General features: G+C 39.9%; 1 protein-coding gene across 1 annotated transcript in view; it reads left to right on the top strand.

The window, feature by feature from the left end:
- BMPR1A (bone morphogenetic protein receptor type 1A) overlaps positions 1-17877 on the top strand; it is a 79711-nt gene that overhangs the window by 39284 nt on the left and 22550 nt on the right. Inside the window, exon 3 of the mRNA XM_042862730.1 lies at positions 15340-15535. Within this exon, the coding sequence (XP_042718664.1) occupies positions 15469-15535 (67 nt within the window). The 5' untranslated portion in view covers positions 15340-15468. The remainder of the gene's footprint in view (positions 1-15339; positions 15536-17877) is intronic.

Below are 17877 nucleotides of genomic sequence, written 5' to 3'. Positions count from 1 at the left end.
AGAGTTCTCTCAAAATGTGTCACTGTCTTAAAAGATCTCTCTTTTGTCTACCAGAAATAACAGCTTCTCTTCTCAGCATGGAATTACAAAGAAATATCAGAACAGAGATTGTGGAGAACTTTTTCATGCTAACAGGAGACTGTATACACTAGGGGCTGTCTGTAGCATTGAAGAACGTCATTAAACAGGACAGAACCACAGCAGCCAATGAGAAGAATGATAAATGTGTGGAATTGAAAGGATAATATGTGTTTGGAGTTTTACAGGAATAGAGAATCATTAAGGGTGGGGAATGTGTCATCACAGAACAGTTCTTTCATCCTCTTGCCCACTGTTCTCAGTGATCCCATTCCTAACGCATGTAGAGCTGATGCAGTAGCTGATTCAGAGGAAAAGGGAAAACTTTCATGAAAAATCTCTCTCCTTTCATGTAAGAGACCTGAGAGAAAGGTACTTTTTCAGAGACTGCATATGTAGATTGGTTGAAATAAGGAATACCAGTAAATATTTATGCCTTTGAAATAACACCTGTATTTTCTTCTTAAGCATCTTTAAGATACTGTCCTTATTTGAAATAAGCTCGAAAGCAGGCAGATGCCCTTCTATTGCACAGTGGGAAAAAGAAAGGGACTTTTTTTGCCAATATTTGGTTATTTTTGTTCTCTGATGACGCTGGGCAAAAACTGTCATGTGGCAGAGCACAAGTAGATGCACTTGGACTGAAAACTCCAGATGAAATACGCTTTTAAAAATAGAATGGTGGAGAAAAAAATAATGCCACAAAGCCATAAAAACTGCGCAAGTTACTTCCCCTCCCCCTCCTGTCCCTTGTGCACACTATTTTTCAGTAGTTAGATTATTAGCAGTAGATGGAGAGGGGAAGTTGTTTGATACTTTTCTTGTAGGTGAACAGATAATCTGACAAAAAGTAATACAGTACCATTATTCCTCAAGATTTCACTATCTTGACACAGCTTGTACAATTTTTACTGAAGATTTTTACTTGAAAGTCAGAAAGCATGAAAATATAAGAGGGCAAGTCTTTGCAAGTCTGAACCAAGCAAACCCAGAATTTTTTGCTAGTCACTTCTGTTTTTACGTGTTCTACCTTCTCTTTTCATTCCTTTTGTAATTTAATTTTAATAGCCAGGTAACAGACAAAAGATGAGAAATCAAGGTTACTAAAGCCAAAAGAGGGAAAGAATATAAATACTGGCTTTAGATGGAGTGTATCATCCCAGATGTTGGTCAGCCAATTTACTCCCTAAGTGAGATCAGCCTGTAGTGTTGCATTTCACACCATAAAGTGCTTTCAGTTGAATTTTTGGCGGGGGCATTTTGACACCCACAAAACCCTGTGAAAGTGAATGCTTTAATTGTAAATTTATGCTGTGAAAAAGATGATGTTATCATCTAAAACTTCATTTGTCACTTCCTAAGTGGTATACCAATTTGTGATTAAATCTTTTTGGCTATCTCCTCTGTGTTAAGGTTCAGTGAAGCATGTCATGCATCTCTGACAGCTGTTGACCTCTCAAGATGAGGAATAATCCTCATTTATTTTGGTCTGTGTTTAATGCAGAATGTCTTTTTAATATGGCATTTCCTTGTACTTCTGGTAGCTGTACCTTATTTTTGGGGCTCTGTAAAATTCTCTTGCGTTTACTTAGTAGGGTAGATACCTACTTCTTGATTGTAACTGTGAATGTGTGCAAGTCTTCAGCATTTGCATGATGTAAATGGAGAAATGTGGCATGGTATACTGCACTTAATCAATATGGCCGTACGTTCTTAGTTACCTTCTGCAACTAGTCTCCTATGTCATGTTGTCTCTTTATTTCATATAAAGATTTTGTTTGTGTGATTAGTTTTTCTTCAGGGTGTTGAAAACAACTTGGATTACTTCAATATGTATTTTCCATTAAACCTTAAAATACTCCCTTAATTCATCTTGCCTTTAGGAGGCAATAACTAGAAGAAGATTAAAGACCTCTGATCTAGTGATGCTTAACCAGCAACTTCAGTTGACAGTTTTGGAATAAATTCCTATTTTTCAGCTTCTATTGCCTGTAGAGTCACCTTTTTCCCCTCCCGGGCTGGTGGTGATAGGGCTATTTCATCTCGTGATGGAGATTCTTCATTTAGTAGCCAGGATCACGTCAGGTGTTTCAGAACAAAATCTTGAAGTTATGAGATGTTTTTCTTGCAATGGTTTTCTTATTAATCATCAAGATCTCCTCTGTTGAATAAGGAAGCAATTATTCTAAAAGGTTGGGGTAGTTGTCTTTGAATTTTCTTGGCAGCAAACTATTGGCTAGGAGTTAATTCTATAGCAAACAGGCTCAGCCACTTCAGACTCAAACCACAAATGGGAAATGCAGGTCAGTATGCTCATAGCATTTTCCAGGAGTGGAGTAACCAGAAATCCGTGTCCTCTTTTCTATCTGCTGATCAAAACAGGAAGTGCCAGTGATTCCACTCTAGAGTTGTTCACTTCTGATGCATGCTGTCACACATCCTTTGGAAAGTAGTGTGTGTCTAATCTGTGGTCGATGTCCTCTTGACAGTACTTCCTTTTTTTAGATCCATTTGTCCTAGTTTCACCCAAGTCGTTCAGTAGTATGACCATCTTGCTCTCAGACAGCTTAACACATGGGACTTCCTGATTGCTGGACCAAGACTGTCAGGAAGATCAAGTTATGCTGTTCTGCAGTCCCTTTATGCTCATTTTTATGTTGAACCTGTTAAGCTCAGAATCTCCTGTTGAAAGTCTGGTGAGTAACAGCTCTTAGGAAATCTGGGCAAGTTCCTGTGTAGCAAGAGGAGGCAGTAAGACTGGTGAGCTGCTGGGCACAAGTTGCCCAGAGAGGTGGTGGGAAAACCCATCCCTCAAGACATTCAAGGTCAGGCTGCACCATGGTCTGAGCAACCTGGTCTAGCTGTGGATGTCCATGTTCATTGCAGGGGACTTTTAAGGGTCCTTTCCAACTCAAACAGTTCTATTATTCAATCAGGTTCAATTTTATATCTTATTTATGTATCTGGGGATGGGAACTTAATATGGTAGAGTGGAGAATTAAGAATAGGAGAAGTATAGAGGGAATGCATTCATGGAACGATCTGAAGATGTTCATGTTGATGGGAATGTATTTTACAGACAGTATTATGCAGTTAGAAGCATTCCTGATTTTCTGTTTTGGTTGTTTCTTGACTTGGTTTCATTTAAACATTTAAATGAAGAATGGTAAGATGTAGTTACGTTCTAAACAATAGCACAAGGAACGTTTTGTTTTCATTTCAAGTACGACTTCTCTTTCTTCCCATAGTGCAGTAGGAAATGGCTGGTTTCCTTGTTTCTGAGATGTGGTATGCTTAAAAAAAATGAAGAATAAACAGTAACAAAGTCTTGGTAAAGAAGGCTTATTTTTTGTCGTGTATTTCAAAAATGTTTTGTGCTTACAACGCAGTACAAGATTTCAGAGTCTTGAGTAATTGGAGTATTTTAAAACTTAAGTAGTCAACTTCAAAACTTCATAGAAATACATACAGTGGAATATAATCTGAGTAACTAGGCAGTAAATATTAATGTCTTGGTTAGTTATCTGCTATTTAAATATTCTGCCTTTTTTTTTTTTTAACAGGAAGGTCTGTTAATGCTATAGAAGGAGGATCATTTGTTGATAAGTTATTTAAAAAAAAAAAAAAAGCTTTTTGTTTGCTATGAACTGACTCATGATAATGTCAGTAGTTACTTCTAACAATGTAAATGCCAAAAAGTAACACCAACTTGGCTGTATTTATCAATAATGTGAAGGGCGAACTAACAGGAAAAAAGGCAAGATTATGTAATCCGGAAAAAATATAAAGGAAGTACATAACTCCGGAATGACTGATTAAGTCAGGATGATGAAAGACAAAGTCATTTGATCCATTTGGAGTGAATTGAAGGTAAGGAAAATATATTCCTGTAGTATGAGCAATGTCAAATATTTCCTTTAGTGGAGGTAAAAGGAGTCTTAGAAACATTATTGCATACCTGCATCTGGAAGGGGGTGAGAGACTGTCATCTTGGTAAGCAGAACCTGTTAACCACCTGTTCTTGTGAACATGGTGGCTATCACATACAGTGCATGCATGAAGGCAGTAGGATGGATGGCCCTATCTTGAGTGACTTTGTGAATGCACATGGTAGAGCGCTCCTTTACAGCTGAGGACTTGGAGGACGTGGCCTTTGGAGTTTTTGCCTCTGTGAAAACATGTTGCAATAGTGTTTAATATGTATATTGAAAGAGTAGGCATGTGAATGAGCACATGGGGGGAAGCTTTAGCCTGTATTTGTGTGTTTTGTATACATACTTCTGAAGAAAATAGAAGCTTTGATGTGTATGATTTTTAGCTTGAGTTTCCTGGAAGCTGCAGGTTGCTTACACTGATAAGGAAGTTTCCATGCACAGGTGACTCCTTGCTGTGACATATGTGAGGCATCTTGCACCCAGATTTTAAAGGTCTGTGGCTGGTCGCAGTGACAGAAAATATGGGCCTGTTGGAGACTGAGTAATGCTAGAAGGGTCCCAAGAAGGTCAGAGGTTTCACGGTGAGGTTGTGTAGAACATACCCCAAAGCGTTGGACCTTTCCTCAAAGACACTGATCTTTTCCCAAGATCTGAATCACTTATTCACTTGTGTGGTTTCAAGTTGCTAGTTTTTGAAACACTGATTAAAAACCATCTAACTGGAAAGAGGAATGGAAATACATATTTGGGAGGTGATAAAGGATTGATCATAATGAGATACTGTGCTGCATTTGCTAGAGGTGGTTCAGTAATGGTGAGTTGTTCTGTCCCTTTTTTTTCTGTCAAAAATAGTTCTTTATGCTCTTTAAATCACAACAAAATTTGTTCCCTTTGAATCTGTAGTTTTCCTGTAACCCATTATTTTTCCCTCACATATTTCATTTAAATAATCAGCCTTAATTCTGACCTGTAGTTATATTCAGTCACAGTAACCAGCCCTGAAATATAAGCTTTTCTACAGTTTGATCTTTTCCTTTGTCACCTTTTTGTGGACCACAGCTGAAATATTTACAAACACTGCTAATGAACCTGCTCCTTTTGAAAAGCAGAAATAATCAGTACTATTTTGTTCTACTGATACATGATAAGCTTGTGTTCTTCTCTGAATTTCCTGCCCTCAGAAAGTTATTTCTGGAGTTATTTCACATACAATTATGGACAGGAATGAGGAGTACACCAACTTTTTTTTTTTTTTTTTTTTAAGCAGTTAATTCAAGTAATTTTGCTATGCATGAAAATTGATCGGTTTTTAGTTGCTGTCATTAGAATATGAATCAATTCAGAAATCAGGGATGCACTTTGGTAGACATTTCATATCAAAAATTTCAAGATGAATTTAAGTGCATGCAAGATTTTGAGTGATGGAGATGGGAGACAAGTGTTGAAACAGGGATTTTGATGCTATCATATGATGCAGGGACAACTGATGTTTTTTCTTAAAAATGTACATGAATTGCTTGATGGGGATCATTAGTTTGAACACTGTTATCCAGCAGTCTTGTGGGGTGCTTGCATGCAGCTGTCACCTTGCAGTTGATGAACAGTGCAAACACAAGTTTTGACCTGGATTTATCCGTGGTTCTCCTCAGCAGCGAGTTGAGTTCAACTAGAACTATTTAATTTTTACATTGCACCTGTCATACTTCCTCTAACCAGCAACTACTTGGTAACTGCAGCAGTTACCGAACTGACTGGCCCCCATGGCTCAGGCTGGTGTAGGAAACATGAAGATCTAGGTTTTGCTGGGGAGAAAAAAAAAAGTCAGGTGCCTCTCAAGTCTGAAACCACAATAATCTGTGTTGCACTTAAGTCACATGGTGAAGTTAAAATGAGAATTTTCTCTGTGCTTTCCCTTATTATATGATGCCAGTACTTTATCTTGCTGTTTTTTTGTTTTTTTTTAAGACAGCTTAAATTCACAAAGAAAAAAAAAAAAAAATAGAATATTTGGGCTTGAATACAGTTGATAACTGTATCTGGATTTATCAATAGCAAAACAAATTACTTTTTTGTTGAAAATGCTCTGAGGGTTGTTTGTTGGATTTTTTTTTTTTTTTGGGGGTGCTTTTACACCAAGCGTTGAAAACAGTTGTTTGACAACCAACATCATTCCATCATCATCACAGTGATTAATACTCTTTTCCTTCATACAGTGGTGAGGCTTTTTCTTCCTTCCCATTTGTAGATTTTTTTTTTTGTTTCCATTACCAAAGCCTCTGTGGAGTTTTTCACCTTGACTGTGGTTCCTCCATATCATACAGCTACAAGTTCTGGGAAGTTACGCATGTTATGTCTGGATTCATGTTATTTTTTTCTCTTCCCTTCACAGCAATTGGTGAAAATAGAAAATCTGTACACTTACAATACAGCCAGTGTGTAAGACTGTCTTTCGTGTCCAGTTGTACAAACAATGCTCCACACTGGAAGATTGGCCCTGGGTGCTGTTTGCATCTAAGGGACTGTGGCAGTCTCTTAACAGATGGCAAATGTTACTGTTTTTTCACTTGAAGAGTGTTATTAACAGAGTTTGATTCCATATTGATAGTGTTAACAGATCTGAAAAGTGCATCTTTCAGTTACAGCTAGAGCCAAGGAGATGGTGATGGGCCTCATGTTAAGCCCAGCCTTCAGTCTTAGAAGACAGAGGTGTCTAATTGTTTTACTGCTGTAAAAAAAATGGTAGTAAAAAATCACCAGGATGCTTATGGCTTATTTGGCAATGAAACTACCTTGGACCATTAAGTTATGTGTAAAGATGGGGAGGCAAGTCTTCATCCTTGACAGATAATTTGCGTGTGGAGTAGGAGTTGATCATTGAAAGGTAAAGGATTGTGAAAGAAATAACGATTTGATAGTGTAGATGTGGAATGATCTCTGTATGCAGTAACGGCCTTGACAGAATAATGCAGCAAAAGACAGAATGTGGTGGTTACGTGAGAGTGGCTTTGAATGACTGCAGAATATCCAAACTGCAAAACTAATAGAGGTGACATCAGGAGGTAGATGCATTTATTTTCAATACTTTAGTTTAAGGAATTATTGAGACATCAGAGGAGATAGATACGTTCAAGCTTGAGGATGATGGGGGGCGAAAGAGGCAGAATGTTATTATACAATTATGTCCAAGACTTTCCTGTAATACTGAGCATGGGCAGGTTGTCATATACTGCAAGGGTCAAAGAGCAAAAGCAGGGAAACAACGAAGGTTGACAGAAGGAATATATTACAAACTCAGTACCTTCTTAGATTCCTTAGATATGTAGTGTTACTTTCTTACCATATGAAGAGAAAAGGTGACTTGAAGAAAAGGAAAAGAACAAAGAAGAAAAGAACATTTTAGCTAGAAGTGTTTTAATATAAGAAGAAAAAATACAATGAAGAGAACCAATTTACATGTTGACATATTGTCCTTAAATCTGCTGTGCTATGGTTGTTGAAAACCTTTTCCTGGTAATATTATCAGCTTGCAGTCAGAAGGTGGTGCAACTAATGGAGAAACACTAGTAATAGAGCCACTGAACTCCCAGTTGAAATATTTTAATCTGTTTTCTAGTCCTGCTTCTTGTATATTTGTTTCTGGTGAACTTTGTGTGAAAAATTTTAACAGTATTGCTTCACTGCAAGGAAACAGGGGACTATAACTGTTGAAGTATAAACATTACCTTTGAACTCTGTCATTGTCCACTAATTGAAATATTACCGTTCGGACTTAGAAATGTCTTTGAAGCTATATTTGATGAAAGTACATTGTTCAAACTTAAGAGAAGCAGTTTGTGTGCATGCCATGTTGTTTCTGTAGTTATTTAACCGAGCAAATCTACAGTGCACTTAGTTTAATGCAAATCAAGGTTAAACTCCTACTTTTGTCTCAGCAAGCCTTGCAGAATACCCAGTCAGAATACTAAGTGGTCCCAGAGGCTCAGCTGCATTCATCCAAAGTCCTGGAAGTTTTTCCCAAAGCAGTAATACTTTCTTACATGTTTCACAATTAAAAGCTGAATACTGAGGATAAAAGTAGAAACTGAATGTAGCCTAGTAATAATTTTGGATAATTTATACCATAAATATAGACTTTCTTAATATAGACATCAAATTTAATACCTGTTATTTGTGAAGTAACCGTGCTTGAGCATGGTGTGCTTTATACATAAGTACATAACTGAATTCCTTCCAAGTTCTACATGAGATAATTAATGTTGTAATTACAGAATACTTGCAGTTAGCTGGTTTATTTCTTTCTGTCCTTTATTTGTGCTGAAACACTATTTCTGCGGAAACTTTGTTAACCGCCCATGCACCAGGGCTCTCTCTCCTTGCAATCCAGGGCAGCTGCTGGTGAGAGGGCTTGTGATGTTGCTATCCCAGCCACCTCGCTCATTTGCTGGAGGTCAGTGCCTCCGTGGCACTATCAGCCTTGTGCCAGCTCAACGGCACAGCTGTTCAGAGACCAGCATATTAATTTGAACTGCCAGGCACTCTGATTTAGGCCATGCAAGACTTGCTGCTGACAATGCTTGCTCACCTCTTGTGCCCTTACTGTGGAGGCGGTCGCCTCCTCATGTTTTGCATCTGGAGCCTGTAACCTTATGAAAATATCCCAATGTGAGTTCTAAGGTGGGTGGTGAGGCTCATGGCAGACAGAAGGCAATTCATGCAGTTGGAGAAAATGGTGAGAGAGGGTGAAAGGGCGCGTTTCAGCACTTTAAAGTTAGAAGGGCACGAACGAAGGTAACAAACGTAAGAATTACATGCCATTTGGGAAGTACATACCTAAAATCTTGTTTCTGTAGTAAATACACTTGGAAGATTTAGGGAGCGTATGAACAGGAGGGGGAACGACTGTTTATAAGGGTGGATAGTAATAGGACAAGGGGGAATGGTTTTAAACTGAGCCAGGGGAGGTTTAGGTTAGATATTAGGAGGAATTTTTTCACACTGAGGGTGGTGAGGCACTGGAACAGGTTGCCCAAGGAGGTTGTGGATGCCCATCCCTGGAGGCATTCAAGGCCAGCCTGGATGTGGCTCTGAGCAGCCTGGTCTGCTGGTTGGCGACCCTGCACACAGCAAGGGGTTGAAACCAGATGATGATTGTGATCCTTTTCAACCCAGGCCATTCTGTGATTCCACGATTCTGTGATTTGATGGTCTCTTCCGTTACCTCCTAGGAATTATGTGCTCCGTGCCCTGTCAGGAAAGCGTGCCCTTCATGTAACAGGTGACATCACAGCAGCAGATTTCACACTGCAGCATAAGGAGCGAGGGCCCTGCGGTCGGTGTTACCAAGTTGGCTCTTGTGACCTTGGTAATTACTAATCTGCGCTATCGGTATTTCTGAGCCTCGTCCGCAGTGCTTGTTGAGTGTTTGATTTCGTGCTTAGTTACTGGAAGCCTTGAATAGGAAAAGGCGAAGGAAAATCTGGAGAGGAAGAAAGCAACCGCAGCCCGAGCTGTTCTCCGGGGCTAGAGGTGTTCCGGGGGAAGGCGGCATTGTCATGCTAATGCCCGGGGGCCGAGTTGCGGGGCAGCCATGCGAACAATGGCCGTGGAGCCAGAAAGTCTGCGCGGCACCTCGCCGAGCGGGGCCGGGGGGGCTCGGCGCTGCGCTGCTGGCAGCCGGCCACGGCACTGCGGTCCTCGCTGCCTCGGTCGGGCTGAGGGGAGCGAGAAGAGAGGGCTGCGCCGAGAGGGCCGCCGGTCTGCTTTTCGGTATTCCGCGAGGAAAAGGGCCCGAAGCGCCTCAGCCGAGCGGCTCCGACTCCTCTCTTCCCGAGCTGGAAACGGCACCGTCGGCAGCAGCGGCACCGCCCTGCGGGCGGGGCTCGGCACCACATGGCCCTGCTCGGCGCGGCGCGGCGGCTGCGCGCACCCGCGGTGCGGGGCGGAGGCGTCACTGCGCTGGGCGAGGCTGGGGGGCTGGCGGGCAGCTAAGGCCGAGCCGGCCGTGTGTGACAATGCTCTGCTACCGCACTGATACACGGGCAGGCTATCAAATACTTGAGACTCCGAACCCAAGTGCGTCCCCAGGCACGTTAGTACAACCGTATGATATTTTCAGTAGCAACATAAGGCATTTTAAGAAAATCTCTTTTTTTTTCAATTCGCGTTGACTGGTGTGACAGTAAGGAGCTAGCGAAAATGACAGGTGATAAAAGCAATGAAGGAATGGTGATAGTGCCTGGAAGAGCGGCAGAAGGGTGATGTTGGCTGGAGTAGGGAGGAGACTCTTGCACTTGTGCGAAGGGCAGAATGTCTCAGCCAGCTAGTGGCAAAAATAGCACAGCTGGAAGGGGGAAAATGGGTCAAGATGAATAAAAGTGGTGTAGCGAAGTCTTGTTTGAATATGCTCAAGAGAATGTGTCGTGCTTGTTGCTTGTAACACGTGGGGATAGATCTGAATACCTGATGGCACTGGGAAAATACGTTTGCTGAATTTCATTACTGTTAATTTAATGGCAGAAACTTTGTAGCAGTTAGTTAATTGGAATTCCAGAGTAACAGTAAGATGGACATTGAGGAGTCCAATGAGTAGCGTCCCCAATTACCTAATTGTGCTGGGCATGGTAAAAAGTAGCTATGCTTTAATTTCTTCATGGTTAACAACTTTGTTTGTGAAGCAGACAGATACGTCATGATTTGGTAGTTTGGCTTCTGAAGTGACTTTCATCCAGCTGCTTAATATCAAGTCTGTTCTTAGCATTAACTCTTCTGCAGAAAACAGTTGTTAGGGTTTATGTTTTCTGAGTGAACAAACCCACTGCTGCTCTAAGTTCATTATAAATACATTTATAAATATCCACTGAATTAGGTTATATTATGCATTTCAATCTTTTGAGAAGCATGTGACACACTTTATTTAGTATTTCAAATTTTGTAGTAGATTGTGGTTGGTGAAAGAATGTGGAAACCATACTCACAATCTTGGGTTTTAAATGTGTGAAATCACTAGTATTTTTTAAATAATGCTATATAATCTTCAGTTTAATCGAACTGGTTTTTTGGCCTTGCACGGATAGGTGCATGAACATGTGGATTGGAGTAGTTTTTGTTGATGTCATGCAGCCAATTGGCTTGCAGTAGCCGGCAGTCTTCTCATTGACTCCTGACTTCAAAGATTTCAGTGGTGGTTTTACCTGCATTTACCTGTGTTTTTCATGTGGCACATTTGACAGTGCTTAAGTATAGTTAGTTTATCTGTTTCAGTTTGATGCTTTTTTGTAGTTGTTACAGGCATGCCTTCCATTAACTACATAGAAACGTGTTTTAAAAAGCAGTCAGAAAAAGAAAAGCACAGAACATCAAACTTGCATTTGAATTGTTGTGTTATGGAATTGACTGAAATGGACTAAATTTGACTTTGATCAAAAGTTAACCTCAGCTCTTTTTTTTTTTAATTCATTACAAATAGGAATATGGAGTTAGAAGCACTCATTTGTTTCAGGGTCCGCACCTTTTCTGTCACCTGCAGCTGTATCAGATGGTGGACTTAACTGTTAAGATTCTGGATTAGATTTAGTTAGATCAGCCCAAAAACCTAACCGGGTTTGGAAATAATCTTCTAATTTCTGCTCTAAATGCATTTTAATGGCTAGATCATACCTACTTGTTGAGACAGTAGTTTGCAGATTGAATACTTGTGTGTCTTTTCTTCTTTATTTACATGTTATGCTTTCAAAGATGATTCTTTTCCTTTCCAACTTTCACTTTGTTAATCTTTCTGTCTCCATTCATAGGTCTTTCCTGTTCTCCATGTAGTGTTACCAGTCCTCTGCTTATGGTGAATGTATCTGCATTGTCTCTCTTACAGTGCTGTTTCCTCTGGAAAATTTTGAAGGGGGGTCCTCAAGTTGTGTTTGCCTCAGTCTTCCAGCCACACTGCACTGATGCTTCTAACATCATGTGTTTGGTTAACTGTGTCCAAGGACATCAGTACAGTACCTTTATGCATCAACTCCTAAGCTGCTTAAAGAAGAAATGAAACTTTGCCACTGTCATGCCGTTGTATTTCATCCTGGTTCTCCAGTTCTTCACGTGATTCAAATCATTTTTACATAAAAGCAACACTCAAATGAACTAACAGTTCATGTTTGCCAGAAGAGGTTATCAACAGTCTACTTACTGAGCTTAGTTCTTTAATGAGAAATGATAGATCAGGTTGATTCAATTTTATGTAAGAATTGAGATCCTTTAATGTCGTTTGAACTACGTGAGCAATTTCCATTCTCAGAACTAATTATTGTCTGCTCTGCATTGAATTCTTTACTGTTGTTCTTTCAACCAAATTAATGATTGTGTCATCATATCAGGTGTGTTTTAAAGTTCTAATATTTGTGGTAGAAAAGTTGCTGTTGCATCTGACTGACAGTCTGGCATTCTGTTCTACTTCAAGGTTGTGTTTGAAGCTGTTTGTATGATTGAGGTAGCATGTTTATAGTTACCTGAGTCACATCTTGCCCCCATTATATGCAGGGACCACAATGAATGTTTTTCAATTTTGCTTTGCCAAATACATTCATCTGGTACTTTATATACTAAAGCAGATGTTTTGAAATGTATCTTGTGTGTTGAAATGAACTTAAGTTCTAATTCTCATTGTTTGACATTTCATATATTCTCTTTTTACAGCACTATCTTGGTGGTATGTTGCGTACTGTCATACTTTATTGAAAGTTAGGGATGGTGCAGCTCTTTTGGTATTGGGGTCAAGCTGTTAAAAACCACATCTAAAGAACAATTACTCCTAGATTTTCTACTTCAAAAATCACCTTGGACCACATGACACATTTTGTGTCCTTTAGCTTGCTATTTTTGGAGTCATACAGGGTGTAAGGCTAAGATGACCATCCTGGTTCATGAGTTCACAGCTGAGGTCCAATTAGAAAAAAAAGCCACAGTTATAATAACCAAAGCATTATCTTAAATGTTTTTAGGAGGGATAATAATCTACTCTGTAGACAAATTGCACATTGATTTATGAACAAATCACTCAAAAAGATTGTAGTTGAATGCTTCTTCATAGCTATAATAGGAAAAAAAAGAGATTAAAGACTTTGGAATCAACTGGTTGGCTTGTGGTTTTGAATTTCTTCAGTGTAACTGAGTTGACAAACACTCTATTAGTTAATTGGTGCCTTAACACATTTGAAGCGCTCCCTTAGTTGTGTCCTTCTACACTATTAACAGTCTATTAATAGTCTGGCAGTTTTTGGAGATGTTCCAGCTACTGCATACCTTGGTGTGCTACCGTGTGGCTGCAGTCTTCCTTGTTACTGGCAGTCCAGCAGCAGCTCAGGAGAGATGTAACCATGGCCCTTTGTGTTTTGTTAAATGTGGTTTTGTTGTCGTGTTTTTGTCTTGCTTTAATGAAATATATTCTCAGAGGAAGAAATTCTCACACTTAGGGGTGTGGTATAGTATATAGTTCTAGTATAGTACTAGAATAACTAGTCTGTTTTATAACATTCTCAATCTGTTAAACTATGTGGCAGTTGTATCAGTTATCAGAGTGCAAGGTAGTGTTGAGAACTAAATCTTGTCAGGCAATTTCCTTTTTCTGAGAAGGAACAATAAAGGTTTCTAGAGAACTATTTGGCATAGTTCAGCTCAGAAACTGAAATGAAAACAAGAAACGGCTCAGAGGGTGGGTGAGAAATGTCTGAAATCTGCTCTGATAGTGTGGCAGAAAAGCTCTGTTGAGTTTTACTGTGATGACTGAGAAGACTGCCCCAACCTGCCTATACTGGGTTTTTGACGCTTGTTTGTTGCTTTTGTAGCCCGGGCAGCAGAACAAGACATGTTCACATATTTCCTATTGTGGCATTTCATGCTGAATTTCTGATTTTTCATCGGTGTAGCTTAAGTTTCCCTGCCACACCATGAAGTGTTGTCATTGTGGGTACAGCAAGTTTCGTAGTGCCTGTCTGCCAGTGCCTTGAGCCAGCTGGGTTGGACTGAAACGCTGGCAGCGGCAGCAAGGTAATGCTAGCAATTATGTGAAGGCGTTCTGCATACGTTTCAGGACAGAAGGGAGTTGCGGTCCAGCAGGGTTTTAGTTTCCGTTTTTGAGATATTCTTTTAAATGGTGATAAGCATTCCGGGGTTACAGTGATATAATAATTGGGAGTTGGGAAAAAGGATATGTTCTTTGTGTCATTTTGTTACATGTACTTTGATGCGCGTACTTATGCGTGGTGAAAATTGAGGTATTAAAGAAAGGAGATGCACACGGGTTGTAAGCTGTTGCGTTTCTAGAGACAGCGGCTGTTGGAGCTCAGAGCACTGGGGCCGTTAGTAAGGCACGCTGCCATTCGTGCAGCATGAGGACGATGCTGCCTGCCTTCCCCGACAGCCTGCACCACATTGAGGCTGCTCTGAGCCCACAGCTCAGGGCCTTGCTGCCGCCTGCACCAAAGTGCTTTGTTGCTTCATTAGAGAGAAGTCAGAGATGTGTGAAAAGTAGGGCACGGGTCGGAGGCTGCATGCCCCTTCCCGCCGCAATTGAAGTGACAGACACCTCCCGGCTCTGCCGCTAATTTCCCTCCATGGTGAATGCCTCTGAAGCACTAATTAAAATGAAAAGTTCTCGGGTCTTACGGCAGACAGATTGAGTTATTTCTGGTGGAAGCGGCCACCAGCAGTAATTGCAGCACAAATGCGAGGGTCTGCATTCATGAGCAGCGCCGGGCTGACAGGGGTCAGGGGGTCAGGCCCGCCGAAACAAGAGGCCGCACAAAGGCAGATTCGGGGTTCTCATCTTCCTCCTACAGAATCGCCTTTGTTTCTCTGCAATGTTTAGGTGTTCGAGCTGCTCTCGATTCTTTTCAGGCTTAATTACGCTTCCTTTTTTAATCACTGTAAAAAGTTCATTCAGCAGAACACAATCAACTACTGCACTTAATAAAGGAATGGTATTTGACCACTGCGGTCTGGAAAAGTAACTTTTTATTCAATCTAATTTTACATGTTAATCTGTTAAATAGCGCCTGTGATAGCTGTGTGAGTCAAAAAATTATGATGGCAACTGGTGAGTTAACAAACATCATAATTTTGTTTCAGCCATTAGAACTGCTGTGGGTCTGGTTCTTAGTTATTTTAGAAAATCCTAACTATTACTAATATTTTTAGTTACTGATCTTAATAAACATCCACTGCCTTAATTTTATTTTGCAGCAACCTAGTTATCTTCAGTGTGATGGAGAATGTTGAAGTCTTCTTTCTTTGTTTCAGAAATGCAAGTAGTAACTGAACACTATTTTACTGTATCTTTCAGGAAACGAAGTTGGAAAAGTTACAAAATCATCCTTGCAGTTTTGTATTAGGCTTCACCAAACAGGCTGAGCTCAACGTTCGTCAAGCAGAAGGGCCACTTGCCTTGCACAGGAAGGATTAAAAGTGAACAATGACTCGACTGAGAGTTTGTGAGCGATTGCTTGGAGCCTATCTGCTTATCATTCTCCATGTTCAAGGTAATTGTATACTAGCTGGAAAAAACCTTGTATTTCATCTGTAACTGAGTATGCATTCTGTTTGCTGTTGTTTTGTTGTGTATATTTTGGTGAGCTCTATGCTCACCAAACACCGAGGACCATTCTTTTTCAGGCAGGTTGGTATGTCTGCCTGACGTGTCAAACACCTACTAAAAGAAAAAAAAAATGGAAGATGATAGTGGTCACGTGGCGGTTAGATTATGGAGTATAGAACTGCAAATGCTTGAATAGAGCAGATGCCAGCACAGATACACTGTAGAGAAACTTATATGAGCAGTAAAACTGAAGAAATTCTGTGTTGTGACCTCTTGGATTTCAGTTTCCTACATGTCTGAACCCTTCAAATTTGACCCACTGTAGAAACTGCAGTGTGGAATTCTCCATATTTTTTTTTTTAACACAACAGCCGAGACAGTTCAGCATTAACTGAACAAACCATTTCTGCTCACTCAATTGGATGTGCTGAGGGTACATGGCGTTCATAATAGCCTGGTTTTTTGGTTAGTGAAGTATTTGTGAGTCTATTGTCTGTCTGGTCATGAATTACCAATAAGCTCTGGAGATACGGTTATCACTAGGACTTCTATTCCTCTCTTGAATTAGGTTAAATTAAAAAGAAAACCAGTGTGCCTGTCTTCTTGTTGTAACTTGATACAGAGTTGAAGCTTATAACTTTTAAGATTATAAATTTTAATATTATAATAACTGTCAAGGCTACAACTAGTTAGGGGGGAAGAAAGTAAGTTGGCTGTATGTTGTTCTGATGGGTGGATAAGAATCCCATTCTTGTTAGTTACAATGTTATCAGTGAAGCTATTTTAATAATTTTTATCTGGGAACTGCCCTAGCTTCTAACCTGCATGGGGAGAAATGCTTACACAGGTAACCAGGCTTTCCTAAGCAATACATATAAATGATATTTCAAATGAACAGTGGAAATATATTATGCTATCTGTGCTGATTGCAGCTTTGGTGTGGCAAGGGGCAGCCTGGCAAGGCTGTGACACAAAAGTATTTTCTTTGAATTGACTGTGGAGGAGCTGGTCAGCTACAATATGTCTTAAAATAATGAGGAACGCAGGGCAGTGCAGGGCAGATCATCTGTCAGCTTATTGCAGTATCGTTCTGCTCACTTGTTCACAGCTAAAGTTTTGTGGAACACAAGTCCTCTCTCTGGATACGTGCAAAACTTCGTCAAAAGTATTTAAGGCTGAAGTTCTTGTGCATGCACGCACTTTGGGTCCGAGGAGGAGCAAGGGGCTTGATTTGAAGCTTTGCAATTGTAGTGAATATTTCAAGGTTGTAGGCAATAAAACAATCATAAATGTAGGATTCTCACATCTTAGTTAACCCGGGAGAGGGAAATCCTTAATACTGGTCCCACATCCTATTGTGAATGTGCAATTTTTTAATTAACAAGAATTAATTGAATCTGTTTAGACAGAAATAGCTTAGGTTGCATGTAGTTGAAGTTTAGAGTACAGATTCACTTCTATTTACAAATAGCTCTAAGATAATTAAATCTATTCCTGCTAGCAATCTCAGTAAAGGAAACTTTGGAGAGAAATCAGGAAAAATAAAATTTGTGATGACTGCAGTCAAGCATAGAACAGGCTGCCTAAGAAGCTGTGCCTTACCTGTCCTTAGGGCTGTCCAAACCTTGATTGGAAGACTTTGAGCAACCAAGTCTAACTTACAAGTTGGACCACCTTTGACCAAGTGGTGTCAGGGACACATCAATGGAACAGAAAGATCTGTTCCACTCTGGATTATTCTCAGATATAGTAATTTGTAGTAGAGCTTGTTCCACTAGCATTTTACTCAAAAGCAATACTAACTGGAAAAACAAATTTGTTTCTCTTTCATATCTCCCTAGTTACAAATGGAAATAAGATAAATGTAGAGATCTCAAAGTGACTTAAAATTCAACTACATTCTTTCTGATAACAATGCTTGAATGAATATTTTCTACTATATTATAATAATAAATTTCACTTAATTAATTTGAAATACTCTGTATTCTGAAAAAAAAATCTGCCTCTGAAGAAGGAATTACTCTTAAGAATATCTCTTGACTTTCATATCAATACAGGGAAAGTTCTGAAAGCCCTGAGAAAATTGAGCTACCTGAAATGTTGCTTCTTTGATGCAAATTGCCTAAAGGCTTGTCTTCAAACACATGAAATGTATTGGGGAAGAGGGGGTAAAAACAGAAGGAAAAAAAACAAAAACAAAACAAAGACCCAGTCATCTATACACTTGTTGGATTCTTGGGGGAATCTGGTTTAGGGCAATGTGGAACAAATAAGCTGATAGTTACA

The sequence above is a fragment of the Lagopus leucura genome, unplaced genomic scaffold (assembly GCF_019238085.1).
Source record: "Lagopus leucura isolate 7727_CA_CO unplaced genomic scaffold, USGS_WTPT01 Super-Scaffold_739, whole genome shotgun sequence".
In the NCBI taxonomy this organism is placed as follows: domain Eukaryota; kingdom Metazoa; phylum Chordata; class Aves; order Galliformes; family Phasianidae; genus Lagopus; species Lagopus leucura.
This window is presented reverse-complemented; position numbering and strand designations above follow the sequence as displayed.